This window comes from Pagrus pagrus (assembly GCF_965226575.1).
Source record: "Pagrus pagrus genome assembly, chromosome: 5".
Lineage (NCBI taxonomy): Eukaryota > Metazoa > Chordata > Actinopteri > Spariformes > Sparidae > Pagrus > Pagrus pagrus.
In genome coordinates, this window is record NC_140189.1 from 1481716 (window position 1) to 1500809 (window position 19094).

Consider the following 19094-nt stretch of genomic DNA (forward strand, 5'->3'; position numbering starts at 1 on the left):
AGGATCTCGTCTCGTCTGCCATCTGCCCTGAACAGTGAAAACTGGGATTCATCCGTGAAGAGAACACCTCTCCAACGTGCCAGACGCCATTGAATGTGAGCATTTGCCCACTGTGAGGTGGGATGGATTATCTCGGCAAAGGAGAAGTGCTCACTAACACAGATCAGGTTTTTTCTGTTTTAAATACAATAGTATCTTCTTCCTTTTAATGGCGGACTTGGAACCTTAAAATCCAGCTCCAGCCCTATTGAAACATTCCCTTGAAAGACAACAAATCTTACATACAACATATCAGTGTTCAACAAAACATATACACAGCAGTTTTTAAAAAACTGCATAATTTTCCCCCAACTCAGCATCTAGTAATCTTCAGAATCTCGCTCTGCCCCACTCTCTGTCAGTGCTGCACACACACATGCGTGCCCGCACAAACACACACACACTCTCTCTCACACACACACACACACACACACACACACACACACACACACACACACACACACACACACACACACACACACACACACACACACACACACAGCGGTGCAGTGAAAGAGAACCTGGAGGTTGATGTGAAAATCTAAAATCTTTCAAACTCATGTATACTGCTGCTGACTGAGACAAGCAGCCCCCCCTCCAGCAGCAGCAGCAGCACAGGCAGAGGTGACGAGGAAGGATCTGATACTGAACCATGTTCTTCATTCTTTCTAAACGTCACTCACTATTTTGATGTCAGGAATATGATTTAATTTATTGGTCATTATAGATTTGTTTCTAATGAGATATTATTGAGTTCATTTAGAAACATTTGGAAATTACTTACTTTTTTTTGTTTGCTTTTATTTTTTATATAGTAGGCCATGTTCCAGTTCCAAGTTTTATCTTTACTTTAAAGGAAATAAAATAAATATAGTAAGACTACCATCGTGAATCACTTTCACCTGCTTTGGTGCAATTGAAAGTGACAACAGGTGCAATTGAGAAGCAAAGGCAAGAAAACCCCCCAAAAGGGAATGGTTTTGCATGTGGTGGCCACAGACAATTGCCCTCTCCTTATCCTTCCTGACCAATTCTTCTCTAGTTTTGTGTTCTGCTAGTGACCCTGTCACTACTGGTAGAAAGAAGCGGTACCTGCAGCCCAATCAGGTTGCACAGCTAGTCCAGCTCCTCCAGGATGGCACATTCATACATGCAGTCGCAAGAAGGTTTGCTGTGTCTCCCAGCACAGTCTCAAGAGCATGGAGGAGATACCAGGAGACCCGCCGTTACATGAGGAGAGCTAGGCAGGGCCATAGAAGGGCATCAACCCAGCAGCAGGACTGGCATCTGCTCCTTTGTGCTAGGAGGGACCTGAGGAGCACTGCCAGAGCGCTACAAAATGACCTCCAGCAGGCTACTGGTGTGCACGTTTCTAATTCTCTTCACAGATGAGAGCAGGTTCACACTGAGCACATGTCACAGGCGTGAAAGAGTCTGGAGATGCCGTGGTGAACGTTATGCTGCCTGTAACATCATTCAGCATGACCAGTTTGGTGGTGGGTCAGTGATGGTCTGGGGAGGCATATCCTTGTAGGGTCGCACAGACCTCCATGTCATAGCCAACGGTACCCTGACTGCTGTTAGGTACCAGGATGAAATCCTCAGAGCGACTGTCAGATTGTCACACTGGTCCCTGGGTTCCTCCTGGTGCAGGACAATGTCCAATCTCATGTGGCCAGAGTGTGTAGGCAGTTCCTGGATGACGAAGGTATTGATTCCAATAGCCCCATTCACACTGCCCTTTCAGTGTGGGAATCATGCGCCGATTCTCTGCATCACCATTCTCTGGAGGTAGTATCAGTATCAGAGCCGCAGCAGGGGCAAGACAGCGTCTGTGTGAATGGAAAAGCTGGATAAGGGGTGTGTCGGTTTGATGCCATTCATAGTCTGTAAGGGTGTCACGATTTCGATTTTAAATCGAAATCGATCAAAATTAATTCACAATCTCGAACTTCGAATTAAAAAATAGAATCGTCGATGCTGCCACGCCCCCATGTCACGTCCGGTCGGCTTGCCAAGTGCTGCGAGTCAACCTCCTCTAACTTTGCTACTAGCTAAGCCAGTAGCTATTAGCTACAGCCAGTCAAACGATAGCATGGTGTTACACCATTCCTGTTCGGCTCCCGGACCGTGGTCGGGAAGCACAGGGGAGATGATTTCCTCCAGGGCCAAAGTTTATGTTTACTTTCGGGGTGAACCCCCTTTCACGTGTTAAGCTGGTCGGGAAATAATATCAGGGAGCTTTGCTGTATCTGAGGAGCCGTCGCCTTTATTCACAGCCAAACTGCAGCCTATACAGTATTGTACACTTTATTGCTGTTGCTACTACTGCTACTCCTTTCTCTCCCATTCATTCACTGTCCGCACGTACGCACGCTCCCTCACTCTCGCTCGCCCACTCACACCTTACGCACCTTGTATATGTCCAACTGTTTGGAAATAGTTTGTTAAGTCACTTAATTGTTCAGAGAAGACTGTGGACATGGCTGTTTTATTTTTTTGTTTGTTTTGTTGTGAACTTGAATTCTCATCAAAAGAGAAACTAGATGGCAGGTTATTTTGTATCCAATTGACTGAAGATATAAGTTATTGTTACATTATGTTGTTAATAAATGTTTTAAATTTGACAATGTAGTGTGGTACATTGCGAACAAAGGTCAGATATTATATTGCATAAAAGTATAGTCTAAAATGGCATAGCAACCTGTGCTTTAAAAAAATAAATGTAAAAATCAAGAATCAAATCGAACCGTGACCTTAGAATTGAAAATCGAATCGAATCGAGGATTTGGAGAATCGTGACACCCCTAATAGTCTGACAGCTAAACAGACCCTTCACTCATCAAATAAAACACTTCAACCCACAAAGCAACGCTACAGGACCAACAACAGCAATGTGGTAACTGGTAATGCTTTGGCAACTTATTTGCGGAAAAAAATACTGCATCTATACATGGAAAAGTGTCATCCTGTCTGTCCTACAGACTCTTCGTCACATTTCTGCCCGCAAAACAGAGCCAGGCAGCTTCCGCATTTGAATGGCGGTGATTATATGACGCGATTCAGAGCAAAAACTCACCATGTCTTTGTCTCCTTCTACTACTGTGTTGTTGTAGTTACTGTCTCAGGAAACTTGTATTGAGAAAAATGACGACGATCAGCCCTCCCGACCGAGACTTGGGTCCGCTGTGTACTGATGGTGATTGTATAATTATGTTATTTAGAAAAAAACGTAACCTTTCCACCATGCATGGTGGGTCAGGATCTCAACAAAACAATATAACTGCATCCAAATGATTATAAACAGTCGGCAGCTACATGTTTAGATGTCATCGTCATGATGTGTACTGTCACGCCTCTTTTGGTTCCGCAGCTTGTTTCAGTATGAACAAACAAAGGTGGAGAAAAGGCGAGACTTCGCTGTGGCGATAATGCAGTCTCTGTGTGAAAAGGGTTATTGACTGGCCCTCTCATTCCCCTGACCTAAATCCAATTGAGCACCTATGGGACGTAATGTATTGGTGCACTCAACTCCAAGTACGGCCACAGACTGTCCAGGAGCTCACTGATGTCCTGATCCAGGTCTGAGAGGAGATCCCCCAGGGACACATTGTAATTTCAATTATTTACTTAATGTAATTTTGAGTCCAGACCTCAATGGGTTCATGATTTTGGTTTCCACTCAATGTTGTTCAACATTTTGTTCTCAACAAATTATACTATGTACATCAATAAAGACTTTCAACGGGAAAAATTTGTTCATCAAGATCTGATGCGTGTTAAAGTGTTCCCTTAATTTTTTGTGCAGTCTATGTTCACACCCATGTCTATGGAGTACGTATGGAGAGAATTTTGTTCCTTTATTATTCAATCAAATAGAATAGATTTGAAACCAAAAAAGAGATTTGAGAGCAAAAGAGAGTAAGTGGCAATCAAATTCTTTTTTTTTGAGATCGAAACAGAACAGGTTGCAATTGAAAAAAAAATATGAGAGAGCATATTTCTTCAACTTCAATCAAAACTCAAAACCATTTTGCTTATAAATCAGTCCTCTTTGCTTTCAAGTTAAAAACCTTTGCTTGCAGATCAGTCCTCTTTGGTTGCAAATTCTAAAGTTTTGCTTGCGAATTCAACTGCACTTGATGGGCGGGGCCTACGCTGGTGGATGAGAGAAGAGTTTCTATTGGCTGGTTTGACCTGGCTCCAGCGCCAGCTACACCTTCCGCATTACACCCACTTCCCCCTTGTGCTGTGCTGCTTGGAGGTAAGTTGATAGCCTGTTGCTCTTGAAACGTTTCCCATAAGTAATGAATTGCGCTATATATCGTTGGCTACAGCCTGCCGTACATTCACAACAACAACAACAACAACAAGTAATGAATTATAATGCCTTGCTGCTGCAAGCACACTGATTAGCAGCATCATGGTTGTCTCTGCTAGTCACGGCCTGTGCAGAGTAGGGCTTTGACATCGAACTTCGGTATTCGAATTTAATTCGAATATAAAAAAAAAAAAGATATTCGAACGAATATCGGGCAGCTTCTAAATATTCGAACCTATAATAAGCATTATTTTTGGTAAATGTGTTTGCCTGAAAACGTAGTTTTCAATCCAGATTCGAGGCTTTTTTCAGCCTGTTTTGTGAAACGCGAGCTCATGAGCATTGATCACCTGGGGCTTCTGTACGTTATCACGTCGTTAGCGCCTGACGCCTGTTTACACTCTTTCACAGAAAAACAATGGCGGAGCAAAAGGCTGCGAGTGCGGAAGGAGAACTATACACGCCGGAAAATTTAAGGAGTAATGTGTGGCGCTTCTTTGGTTTCCTGAAACAAGGAAAAATAATGAGAAAGGACAAAGTTATTTGTAAAATATGTAAGACTAAACTTATCGACCACTCCACGACCAGCAACTTGAGAGCCCACCTGTCAACACTTTTCTGTCTATTGATTGATACACTGCCCTCTGGTGGACAGAACATAGAACAACAGAAAAACGACTTTCTTTTGATACTAATATAGGTCTTACTGGAGGCATTTAATGATCAAAATATTATCAATAAATATTCGAATATATTCGAATATTAATATTAATAAACAAACGAAGTTCGAATATGATTTTTTGGGCAAATGTCAAAGCCCTAGTGCAGAGTAGCCTAATGAGTGAGTGAATTACAGGGAGGCGTATACAACGTAGGGCTGTGATTTAAACATTTAGTGTTGCATGGTACTCGCGGAGCCAACACTTCATGGTTCCTACACAACAGTACTACCGTGGATTACTAAACTACCGCTGAACGCGGTGCCAGTTTCCACTGTGTAGCGGGCTGCTGCTACTGCTCCCGGCTCCGTTCTCACTACAGCTGTTCTAATGTCAACAAACACACGAATAATTTAAAAAATTGACGCACATATTTCTAACCAGCCAGCATTACTGGTCTATACAGGAGCAGCTGCGTCAGACGGTCCGACTTAAATGACACTGAATGATGCTTTTGACCTCCGAGATGTAGAATGTGTAGGCTATAGAAGAGAAACGCACATTTCAGCACCACTGATCTGTTTGTTGACATTAGAACAGCTGAGAACGGAGCCGGGAGGAGTTAGTTGAGGTAGTTTAGTAATCCACGGTAGTACTGTTGTGTAGGAACCGTGACGTGTTGGCACCGCGAGTACCATGCAACACTAAATGTTTAAATCACAGCCCTACGTTGTATACGCCTCCCTGTAATTCACTCACTCATTAGGCTACTCTGCTCAGGCCGTGACTAGCAGAGACAACCATGATGCTGCTAATCAGTGTGCTTGCAGCAGCAGGGCATTATAATTCATTACTTGTTGTTGTTGTTGTTGTTAATGTACGGCAGGCTGTAGCCAACGATATATAGCGCAATGCATTACTTATGGGAAACGTTTCAAGAGCATCAGGCTATCAACTTACCTCCAAGTAGAGCTTAGATCAGGCCCAAAAAATCAAGCCCGACCCTACCCGAGCCCGTTGTGTCCGAGCCCGGCCCGGCCCGACACATTAATTGTAATTATGAGCCCCGAGCCCGATTTAAACCCGACAATTTTTTAATACGTGGCATAACAGTCAGAGTTATTCAGTGTAGCCTCCTTTTGTTTAGTGGGTGATGTAACCTGTACGATGAAGAGCAGGTGTACTTCCGCTCCCCGTGAGACAGGATACTGCAGACAGAGAGAAGACTCCCCATTTTATTTTGTCTTTATTTAGTAAAGTGTTGGTGCAAGAACCTCGGCCTGGATCGTTTGCGTATGCCTGTAACATCTAGTGCCGCAGAGACCTGGCATGGTGTGGTTAGCATTATGAATAAAAGTGCCGTGTGGAAACCCCCACATGCTGCCTGCTGTCTCGTGAGTAACCGGAGGCACCGCACTAAAGTGGACCATCACCTTCCCCTTCAGCAGCCCACGTTACAGTGGGCTGTTATAACTGACATTCTCAACTACAACTCCCAGGTGTTTGAACTACAGAAGTCTGTTTACAATTATCTTAATGAATAATGCAACAAGGACGAAGCATGTACACTGCGTTGTTTGTTTATTCATAACGGAATGGATCGCAAATGAAAAAAGTAATGATTAAAAAAAACAAAAACACAAATGCTGGCCCGAGGATAGTGGTGGGAAATAAGTCTGGGCTCGGGCAGAAAATCTAAACTCTACCTCCAAGTAGAGTTCTCAACGGGTCGGGTCGGCCCGACAAACCCGACGGGACCCGCGGGTTCGGACCGGGTTCGGGTCGAAAATATAAGCAAGTGACTCGGGTCGGGTCGGACCTCGGGCTTAATTTTTTCCGCTCAGTGAAAAAAACAAAAAAACAAAACATTTATTAATCATCGCTGCTGTTCACCGTAAAGAAAGTCTGGCAGCTGTGTGCAACGTGCATCATGTTTGTATTGTTAAAAGGCGTGAACATTAAAGGTTGATTTGAATTCCTGTCTGCTGGTCATGATAATACGTGTATGAGAAGAAAAAAAAGGTGTGGGGGGGTGATCGGCGGCGTCGGGCCGCGGGCCGGGTTCGGGCAGATAATTCATGTTGATGTGTCGGGTTACATCGGGTCCGGGCTTTAAAAGCCACGGGCCGGGTCGGGTCGGGTTGTAATTTTCAGGCCCGTTGAGAACTCTACCTCCAAGCAGCACAGCACAAGGGGGAAGTGGGTGTAATGCGGAAGGCGTAGCTGGCGCTGGAGCCAGGTCAAACCAGCCAATAGAAACTCTTCTCTCATCCACCAGCGTAGGCCCCGCGCATCAAGTGCAGTTGAATTCGCAAGCAAAACTTTAGAATTTGCAACCAAAGAGGACTGATCTGCAAGCAAAGGTTTTTAACTTGAAAGCAAAGAGGACTGAATTATAAGCAAAATGGTTGTGAGTTTTGATTGAAGTTGAAGAAATATGCTCTCTCATATTTTTTTTTCAATTGCAACCTGTTCTGTTTCGATCTCAAAAAAAAAAAATTTGATTGCCACTTACTCTCTTTTGCTCTCAAATCTCTTTTTTGGTTTCAAATCTATTCTATGTGATTGAATAATAAAGGAACAAAATTCTCTCCATAAGTACGCGCTAATAATAGTACACTCTAATATACATACACACCTGTGCATGCAGCGCACCTTTAGCGAAGATAACAGATAACCTCCTCTGGTGACGGATCAATTAGATTAAACAAAATAAAAATGAAACATTATGTGAATCTGATGCAATTACAGTGAACAACCGGTACGATAACGTCCGAACATACCTGTATGGCCATTAAGAGTTCTAAACGAGCAATCAATCCAGTTCAGTAACCATGGATACTCAGATCGTGCTGCCAGGAAGTCCGCTGCTGCATCTGGTGAGGTGAAGGTATGGGATCTGTTTTGCACAGAGACTTTAAGAGTCGCTGGATACAGCATGGAATATGACATCCGTTTCGTCACTGTATCAAATGCTGCTGAAGCACATCTTGAGAAATGTCCTGGAAGAAGGAGATCCTGTTGCCCTGCCACTTGACTCTCCTCACGGGCGGCCCACAGAACGACTTCTCTGGCGCTGAATCTCATTAAGTGGACCAGGATATATCAGCTGCGTCCATCGTGATGGGCTTGTTTCAATTCAAATCCAAAATCCACATCAGGTCCAGTTTTTCTGCGAGTATGGCAAGTACAATACTGTTTAAGTCCTGTTGTTCAGCATTTTCTGGTATGCCTGTTAAATGAACGTTCTCCCTGCGTAACTTTATGCTGGAGTTTTAAATTTGATGTGGCGGAGTCTATCCTAGCACCTCGGCTATTGCCATCGTCCTCCAGGTTAGATATCCTGGTTTCAGCCTCTGACCTCCTTGATCCAAGCTTTTCTACAGCAGTTTGAAGTGCTTCCAGACCAGTTTTTATACTGCTCACATCTGCTGCAATCTCTTGCAAGAGGCCCTTGATGCTGGACAGTTCAAATTTGGTGTCGTTGGGTGTTGCTGGCCCACTGCCTTGTGCGTCCATCTTGTCCTCAATCACGTTCTTTTTTGGATGTCTTGATTGTCGAGGTGGATTTTGCTTCAGCTCCTGCGACATTTTTGCATACAACACTATCTGAGAATATTTTAGCAAAGTCTGATCCAGTTTTGTGGCTATAGTATGAGGGTAGGGTAGCTCAGCTGAACAGAGCAAAAGGCTATGCGGCCATGTTGGTCTCTCGCCTCACTGAAAGTCGGTGCTTTTAGTACAAGCTTCATTCACATGAAACAGCATCCCTAGTAACAAACCAAACTGATGATTCAGTCAGGCACAGTACTGCAGTTCTACTCACACAGTGTTGTTAAGCTTCATTTTGAGCAGGTCAGTGTAGTACGTCTCATCGTAGCCATCACCAGTTTCTGCTAGAGCAGGATTAGCTGGCTGAGACTTCAACATCATCTATACAGACACACAGCATTTATTTTTATGTACAGCATCTGTTTATTTGATTTTTACTTCAGTATGTCTTGTCTACCAATAGTGTTGCTTTCCTGTTGATATAACACTTGAAGCGCTCACCTCCACCTTCTCCAGTCTCTGCAGTTTGGTCATCAGATTTTGGATCTCTCCATTTTTCTCAAACAGCATTGACTGGAGCCTCTCCAGCTGTGCAGGATCAGCTCTGGAACCCTGCAGCTGCATCAGAGTCGCTATCTGGACCTGCACAACATGCATATCCATGTTTTCGTTCAAGTTACAGACACAAAACAGTTTATGTTAAGAGCTCATGTATAAGTCCAGTTCCCCTTCACAACACACAGTACCTTCATGCGCTGCAGCTGCTGTTTGCTGAAGGCGTGTTGTTTCTGCAATGACTGATACTGGACCTTCATAGAGATGAGCTGTCTCTCCATCTCAGCACGCTTATCCTCCAGCTGCAAACAAAAAGTTAACACACTATCATTCATTCTAAAATTTTATTTATAGTTCAGTTAACCTTGTTTGGCACATATTTAGGTGCATCACGGTGTTCTCAACTGTATAATGTTAAAAGTTAGAGAGTTATTGTCAAAATGGAGATTTTGAGACTGGGGACATTCTCAACATTTTAAGGTACGTTTAGTTTAATTTAGTCTTCCACTCCAGCAAAGACAATTTGTTTCCTGAATTGTTTGTAGCACCAGTTAGTTTTTACCTCAGCAAACAGGGAGTTCCCTTTGCTGTTAGGATCCTGAGCCTGCTGCAGAACCTGGTCCAACTGAATCTGGAGGTCTCTGTTCACTTCACGAGCTTTCTGCGGAGAGACGGACCACATGAACATACAGTAGGTCCCTTTTCACATTGTAATTATTATTTCCATGATGTATTAGCAGACTAATGCTTTAAAACGCAACAGCAGAGTAGAAAAATAGACTAGAGAAGTTCCTCTTGTAACATAATTTAAAAATCTGTGGATGTTCACCATGGCCAGGTGGTGGATATACATAAAGTAACAAGGTTTAACATCACTTTACATATAAAGTAAACTATTCGGCATAGGCAGTTTCAATCAATATTCAGCCAAATTAATATTCAAATCTGCTTTCAATGGCCTATATTGATAAAACTTGAAGACCAAAAGTGTATTAATGTGAACATAAACATAATCATGACCAAAGTTAATTAAATCTACGTATTTTAGCTATAAACTTTAGTTAAAGCTGCTACATAAAACTTTCATTTTCTATTGATTCAGTGCCCCCTGTGGCAAAAGCATTATGAGCACAACTGTCTTGTGTCTAAATTTTCTTTTATCTGGTGAGCATGTGCATTACTTTTGGAAGCAAGTGAAACAAAGACACAACATCATTTTAATACTATTTTACTAATTTAGACACAGCTGTTTGTGTACGATACATTACCTCATTGTCTTGCAGGATGTAATATATCTATTTGTGGCTATGTAAGATTAGTTACTGTAATATGACAATGATGAAAAAAAGTTTGTTTTAGTGCTGCTAGGTTATGTGAGCCTACAACTTACAGATTGGTAGCTTGGTAATAATAATTTTTTTGAGAAAGCTAAAGTCACAACACTACTAATGTTACGATTTCGAGGGGAATCTGACCCGGACAGGCATTAATAGTAAAGTTTATAGAAAAAGCCAATGTCCTTCCTGATGGTGTCTTTTGCTTATATAGGTCATATAGATGCAAAATAATAAAATTAAGACTGTTTCAGTGAAAAACTTTGGGTACATTTGAACAGTGGTATATTTACCTCTAATGCATTAAAACAGGAAACGGCCTCCTTCTCCCTCTCCTCTTTCTCCTCTGTGATTCGCTCCAGGTGGTGCTTCAGGCTGTTATTGGTCAACTCCAGCTGCTGCTCTCTGTACTGAGACTCCTGCAGTTTCTGTTCCAACTCCACCTGGAAGACACACACACAATATAAACATCATTCACTTGGCTTGGTAATGTAAGTTCGCTTGATGGTGGAAGGCGAGGACACCTAATGGAATGTTGGCACGTGAAAAAAAAGCATAAGTGGATGCCATCTGAGGTGATCTACTGGACCAATTTCAAAACTTTGTGTATGAATCATTTACACAACACCACATGTAAATATAGGGACCAGGCTTAAAAATACCAAAATTCCCATCACAGATTAAGATTAAATTCTCACTGAATATCAGAAACTGTACATAAGAGAAAACATAAGAGAAGGATTGTCAAAGCTTGGTTTTAGCAGTTACTTCTCCCCCCCACACCTTCATGCTTTCCAGCTCCATGATCTTCATCTGCACCTCCAACATCTCAGATGTCATAGAGGTGTGGCTGGGTTCGTTCAGCGCTCGCAGCTCCTCTATCTTGTTATTCAGGGTCTCAGTCTGCCCCTCGAGTTTGTGTTTCAGCCGTATCTCATTCAGCTGGGATTCCTCCAGGGCTGACTGCAACCTCAACATCTGAGAACAAATACAAGAAGACACCTACATCACGACATCTACCATTACTGTTCGTAATTAACTGCCTTGATATGGTTTGGAGATACTGATCATAAAAGCATATACAATCATTTGATAGATTCTTGATTCCACCACTTTAATGCCACAATGTTTCAGTCTTTGAAGTGCTTAGAAAAATCTTACCTTTAGAGGTGTTTGCTTGACAATCAATTCAAATTATTTTTTTCATTCTATTTGATTATTGTATGCAAACATACAAATAAGCAAATTCATCTCTTAGCTGTCTTAGCAGCAGTGTTCTTTTCTACAGAGATGAGAAAGTCAACTAAAGTTTGGACCTGGTGATTGCAGAAAGGGAGAGAGAGAGATTTCACATATTAAATGAGGTGAATGGCAACTGAGCAAACAACTTTTTCCCATGTAACGATAATGTGGAGTAAAAATGTCCTGAGCAGAGAGTGACGTCACACTCCCTTCTCTGTGCTTTAGTATTAGGGATGTAACAATGTACTGAATTTTGTCATATTGCGATAAAAAAAATGCTGTGATACCATTGTGGGACTGTGATGATATCTAACCTATTATGTGGTTATTTTGCTTGTCAAGTTCATGGGTCTAACAAGGGAAATCACTATGAATGTATGTATTTTATTGCTCCTTTCCTTATTGTTCTGTTTGACCAGCAGAGGGAGCAATCGTACTGCTCAAGAAGACAGACTTACTCTCATAAGGTCTGCCCTACTCCGCCTCTGATTGGTTGGCTTTGTTGGTTTCCTTTTCAATGCTTGACTCAAATTGTCGGCTAACATAGATGTCTGATGTCTGTTTTTGGCAGTGTCTGAGCTGGAGTAACACTCTGCCCTCTTCACTTATTCTCCTGAGCCACTTTTTGTTGCAAGAGTGACTCTAGGCTTGTTAGGTGGAGCAAGCAGGCCAACTGTCCGCACGGCAGGCTGCCGTGCCACTGCTCCACCACCCGTCCTGTCTGCTTCATCCAACGAGCCCAAAGACACCTCAGCTGCAACAGCCAGGCGGTGTGTTTACCAGCAGTTAAACTGCGGCTCACAATCCTCTGCATCTGCTCTGCCGCTGGCTGTTTTTACAAACCAATCACGAGAAAAACACAACGCCATTATCACCTGACAACCACTGAACATACAGTTAGGAAATAATAACGTGTTAGTAATGCTGACCGAGAATTTCCCTGCCCTGGTCGTCTGCTTGACAACAAGAGAGAGGGAAATCTGTAGGACCTGAGGCCAAGTGCTTGTGTCAGCTGTCCCCTGTGTCACACCCCCCTGGGTGCCCTGGCAGTCCCACTGTACAACCAGAGGGAGGGAGGAATTGCTACTGGCCACTGGCTGTTTTATTCTTCTGCAATTGTACATAGTCCAATGGCTAATTTTTCCACATGCTTAGGTCATGGTCAGCTACTTTTATTATACTGTATAAGGAATCTCAAATAAAATGTCAAAACAAATTATATATGAATAATAAATGCTGTACATATCACAATTAGTATTAGAGGACATTGTTCAAGTTATTGTTTTCTTTTCTTTTTTTGTTCTTTTGTTGATATCATGATAAATATCTTACCATGCACTATATATCAAAAAACAAAAAGAAACTCTTTAATCTTAAAGTGAAAACAGATTTTTACAAAGTAATGTGAATAAATTGAACATATATAATGTAAAATAAGTGACTGCATAAATATTCACCCCTTTTAAAGTGACTGACCTAATTCAACATCGTTCCAGCCAATTGGTGCTAGTAGTCTCACAGTTAGTGAAATGGAGATCACCTGAGTGCAGTGAATGTGTCTCAAGTGATTGTACTATAAACACACCTGTGTCACTGGTTAGTCCATATTCCTGGCTACAATTACACCAAGACAAAAGAACTAGGGCCTGACCAATAAGGTTTTTTTGGGGCAAATACCATTTTCATTTCTTAATTAAAAAAAAAAAAGTATTAATTTTTTAATCCCTATATATAGCTCAAACACTTGTGACAAAGTTATTAATTGAAGGCAGAACATTTTACTATTATAATAATGATAATACTTTTGTCAAAAATGAGTGCAGGAACTTTTCTTTATTATTATTATTATTATTATTATTATTATTATTACTACTACTACTACTACTACTACTACTACTACTACTACTACAAACATGTCTAAAGTTACGTGGGGCATTTTGAAACAGACATTAAGCAATGTTCCTACTGCAAGGCATGTCTACATGAATATACCTTATATTTCCAAATGATGAATTTATTATATATTATCTTTATTACATTTTCTCTATTCTATAATGCTGAACCATTAAGTCATTATGACCCAAACTCTTTCTTGCTTTCTTTGCTTATTTCACAACGTAGTTATAAGTTTACCGTGGAGGTAAACTCTAGTCGGAGCGCGCCCTACTGGATAAATAGCGGTAGGACATAATTTCTAAGTAAGAACAGGTCATATTCCCTGCACTTTATTAGGAAAAAATAAAAGTTTTAACATCAGTGTCTATTGGCCAATTTTTGGCCGATAACAATTATTCTCAGATTATCAGCCGATTAAATCAATCAGCAGATGAATCGGTTGGGCTCTAGTGCAAATCTGCCTGGAAGGCCTGCCTCACAAACTGAGTGACCGTGCAAGGAGACTAGTGAGGGAGGCCACCAAGACTATGACTACTCTGGAGGAGTTAAAAGCTTCAGCAGCTGAGACGGGAGAGAGACTGCATACAACAACTGTTGCCTGCGTTCTTCACCATTCAAAGCTTTATGGGAGAGTGGCAAAGTGAAAGCCACTGTTGAAGAAAGCTCATTAAATCTCGACTGGAGTTCACCCAAAGGCATGTGTGAGACTCCAAGGTGAACTGGAAGAAGGTTCTTTGGTCTGATGAGACCATAATTGAGCTTTTTGGCTAGTAAAGTCTCGAAGCCATGTTTGGCGGACACCAAACGCTTCACATCGCAGCACAACGCTTCACATGTGAAGCGTCCTAAAGTGAAGCATGATGGTGGCAGCATCATGCTGAGGGGATGCTTCTCAGCAGCAGGCCGTGGAAGACTTGTAAAGGTAGAGGGTAAAATGAATGCAGCCAAACATAAGGAAATCCTGGAGGACAACCTGATTCAGTCTGCAAGAGAACTATGACTTGGAAGAAGATTTATTTTTTAGCAAGACAATGACCTGAAGCATACAGCGAAGGCTACACAGAAATGGTTTAAAGATAACAAGGTGAATGTTCTGGAGTGGCCGAGTCAAAGCCCAGATCTCGATCCAATAGAGAATTTGTTGCTGGACTTGAAAAGGACTGTTCACGTCCGATCACCGTACAACCTGACAAGAGCTTGAGCAGTTTTGCAAAGAAGAATGGAGTAGTGCAGTGTCCAGATGTGCAGGCCTGATTGTGACCTATCCACACAGACTCAGTGCGGTGATTGCTAATTGCTACTAAATACTGACTTGAAGGGGGTGAATGCATATACAATCACTTATTTTCCATCATAAATTCTTAATTAATTGACATTACTTTGTAGATATCTCTCTCACACACTCACACACACACACACACACACACACACGGCGGAGGGAGAGAGGAGGTGTGGCTGACACGCCGGTTTGTTTTGGTCTTACATGCTGATGCTGAACTGTGACGGTGCTCATTTTGGCATTTTAAAGCTTTAAAGCCCTTTGTGTCAAAATTTGGGGTGTAACGGCACATTTAATTTATCTAGAGACGTCATGGTACTGACCCACCAGTCTGGTGCATTCAGTATGATTGCATGTAGGATACGTCTGACTGTCACACCGTGGCGAGGCCATATGTCAATTGGCGAGAGTATGACCATTGTGATCCACAATCCACTCCAGTGATATCACTTTTACACCAAATGTATATGCTTGTTTTTTAAATTAGTAAACCTGCAAAAAACAGGTAATTGACTCCTTTCCTATTGTCAGAGAACAAGTTTTTTTTTCCCCATCACGAACGCACCAAAAAAGCAGAGGACAGTAGAAAGCAGCAGGAAGCTTTCTACTGCAGGAAGCTTGAAGCAACTCACGTCTTTCTCATCTGTTGAGAGCTGCACATGCACAGTACCAATCAGACAGCTGACAAGGCTGTAAATGACACAAAAGTCACTAATGGTGGTTACCTTTTAAGAATTAGTGTGTGCACCCGGGTGTTATGTTTTCATCAGAGCTGGAGCCGATAAACACTTGTGACTACTGCAGAGTCAATTGACACAGGGGTAATTGCCAATTATATACTTATATTATGTTCGCCTATCAGCCCAAACTTGGAGTTGAGGATGCCACCATATACCTGCTTAACCGTGTCTACGCCCACCTGGACAAGCCGGCGAGCATCACTCATGTGAGAGTCATGTTTTTTGACTTCTCCAGTGCATTCAACACCATCCGTCCAGCTCTACTGGGTGAGAAGCTGACAGCAATGCAGGTGGATTCCCCCCTTGTGACCTGGATTATGGACTATCTAACTAGCAGACCACAGTATGTGCACTTACAACACTGTATCAGATAGAGTGGTCAGCAACACCGGGGCCCCACAGGGGACTGTCCTCTCTCCCTTCCTCTTCACCCTCTACACCATGGACTTCAACTACTGCACAGAGACCTGTCATCTCCAGAAGTTCTCAGATGACTCAGCAGTAGTTGGGTGTATCAGTGACGGTGCTGAGGATGAGCTCAGGACTGTTGTGGACAACTTTGTCACATGGTGTGAGCGGAACCATCAACAACTCAATGTGACAAAGACCAAGGAACTGGTTGTGGACCTGAGGAGGACCAAGGTGCCGTTGACCTCTGTTTCCATCCAGGGGGTCAGTGTGGACATTGTGGAGGATTATAAGTATCTGGGAGTCCACATTGATAATAAACTGGACTGGGTTAAGAACACTAACGCCCTCTACAGGAAGGGACAGAGTCTTCTCTATTTTCTGAGACGGCTGAGGTCATTCAACATCTGCTGGACTATGCTCAGGATGTTTTATGAGTCTGTGGTGGCCAGTGCTATATACTCTATGCTGTTGTGTGCTGGGGCAGCAGGCTGAGGGTAGCGGACGCAAAAAGGTTGAACAGCTTGACCCGCAAGGTCAGTGATGTTGTGGGAGTGGAGCTGGACTCTCTGACAGTGGTGTCAGAGAGGAGGATGCTGTCCAAGTTACATGTCATCTTGGACAATGGCTCTCATCCACTCCATGATGTGGTGGTCAGCCACAGGAGTACATTCAGCACTAGACTGATCCCACCAAGATGCACCACAGAGCGCCACAGGAAATCATTCCTGACTGTGGCTATCAAACTGTTTAATTCCTCGCTCTGAGCGTGGCATTATTGCTCTGTATACATGTACATTTCTTGTGGTTTTGTTTTGTTTTTGTTGATATTGATATTACTATTATTAATATTATTATTACTACCATTATTATTATTATTTCTATTATTATTATTTCTGCATATTCTAAATTTTGAATGGGAGCAGCTGTAACACAAACAATTTCCCCTATGGATAATAAAGTATTTCTGATTCTGATATACATTTACATTGAGGACAAAAGCCAGGTGTTAGTGGGTTTTTGGTCAAGTGTGAAAGGGTATTAGTGGTGGTAATGCACCAAGTTGTTTTCCAAGGCCATTAAACAACAGAAGAAGAAGAAAAAGAAAAAGAAAAAGAAGAAAAAGAAAAGGAAGAAAAAGGAGAAGAAAACAGGACGAAGAAGAACAAGATGTGACTGGGTATGTGCTAGGCCAAAAACATTACCGAAGACATCACATTTACATTTGTTGTTTTTCAGCCCTGCATGAGTAGTGTATCGAAACCAGAGGGGTATTGCACAAAAGTAGAATAAAGAAATCCAGGATAATTGATCAAGCGCGGCTTGACCTAGTCTGCTCGGCGCATCCTGGCTTAATTGGTTGCACGTTTGCCGAGCCAGGATGAAAAGGCGCAGCTATGTCAAGCCAGGTGTAAATAGTTGGGATAAGTGCGTGTTCACGGCATACTTAAATAGACCTCGTGATCGCTCACAGAATCACAGATGGGAACATGGATAAGAGTCGCGCTTCGTATTTCACGGCCACTGAACAACAGCTTCTGATGGAGTTCTATGAAGAGGTGAAAGATATCATAAGAAAAAAAGGCAATAATGCCATAATTAAAGAAAGAGAGAAAGCCTGGCAGACAATAGCGGACCGACTTAATGCGTATAGTCCAAAACTGTACAATTAATAAACAGTGCTCCACTGGAACTGTCATAATTAGGCTACAATTAAAGGACTAAAGGAGTTACTTTTCAAGTCCACCAATCAACTGTTGTACACTTTAAATGTGGCAAGTAGAGGTGCATGTTACTCAGAAAATGTAGAGTATGATGAAGTGCAAACAATTATCCACAATGTGTGTCATTTAATCTATTTTTCTCATGTTACGTTTTTATCTATTTTATCTTTCTATCCTTCATAAAGAACAAACTTGTCTGGACATAAAAGGACCGGGCAGCAAGTTAAAATTAAGTACAAGAACATTTTGCAGGCTGGTAAGTGACTTTAAAGTAGATAACAGTGAACAAATGAGGTGAATAGATTAGGTCTCATGCTGACATGTTGAATGTCTGTATGATTGTAGCAGTTTAAAAAAAAGCCCACAGAACTGGCACAGGGGGCGGCCCACCAAGCCAGGATATGACCCCAGCAGAGGAGGTGGCTCTATATTTAAATAAAGGGAGGCCAGTGATGGAGGGGATCCAGGGAGGGAGAGTCACAGACTCTGTCCCAGCCACAGAAACTGTCCGCTTCATACAAGGTACATATTGCAGTACTACTGCACATGGAACACAATCAAATAAATATATTATACTATATTTGGATTTTCTTGCAGTGTCTGGGAACATGCTTACACTGTTGGAGCCACCAGAAGATGATCCGCTTAGTACATTGTATTGAAATCACAGGCTTGGTATGTCCTGTGAAATCTTAATTCAAGTTCTCTCAATACATGTATGTATATGGACGGGGGAAGGCACATCTGCAGCTGCAGAATGCACTTCTGCAGATGAGGAGACTGTGTCACTGGACTCCAGAAGGCTTGAGGTATGTCAATTTTATGGAAATATCCTGCTTATTTAGTCCATAAAGGATATGAAGTCAGTGATGTGGTGCTAATAGAAAATATATGTGTAACAGGACCCAGATGCTGCAGTCTCCTAAGCAGCCTGGTAACATTGTGAGTATTGGCTAAAATAAATCTACATTATGCACAAATCCTGCTGTACTAATTGACATTTCTTTTACAGACTTCACAAACTGTCAGAAGACTTTGAGCAAAGCACCTGGAGAGACAGATAGAGCTGGCGGACGTTAAAATAAAAAAATTAAAAAATTGAGATTAAATTCCGGACACTCAGGAAACTGGACCTGGAAATCCAGAAACTAGAAAGAGAAGTGAGTATTTCAGTGCACACAGTAACTATAACTGCAATACAGTGTTTTAATCTTTGTTGCTTTTGCTCTCTCTATTCCAGGATCCCAGCAACCAAGACAAATGAGGACTGCCAAATTAAAAAGAAATTCAACTAGAAAACATTGTGGTGTCCTTCCTTTTTCATGAATGTGCAGTAGAATTTAAA

At 42.1% G+C, this 19094-nt stretch overlaps 1 protein-coding gene across 4 annotated transcripts in view; it reads right to left on the minus strand.

Moving 5' to 3' along the window:
* spdl1 (spindle apparatus coiled-coil protein 1) overlaps positions 1-19094 on the minus strand; it is a 50775-nt gene that overhangs the window by 26960 nt on the left and 4721 nt on the right. For all 4 annotated transcript variants that reach the window (XM_084352559.1, XM_084352557.1, XM_084352560.1 and 1 more), the window contains exons 4-9: positions 11244-11438; positions 10754-10903; positions 9689-9787; positions 9318-9428; positions 9073-9213; positions 8846-8952 (exon numbers count right to left, since the gene is read on the minus strand). In XM_084352559.1, coding sequence (XP_084208685.1) covers positions 8846-8952; positions 9073-9213; positions 9318-9428; positions 9689-9787; positions 10754-10903; positions 11244-11438 — 803 coding nt within the window. The remainder of the gene's footprint in view (positions 1-8845; positions 8953-9072; positions 9214-9317; positions 9429-9688; positions 9788-10753; positions 10904-11243; positions 11439-19094) is intronic.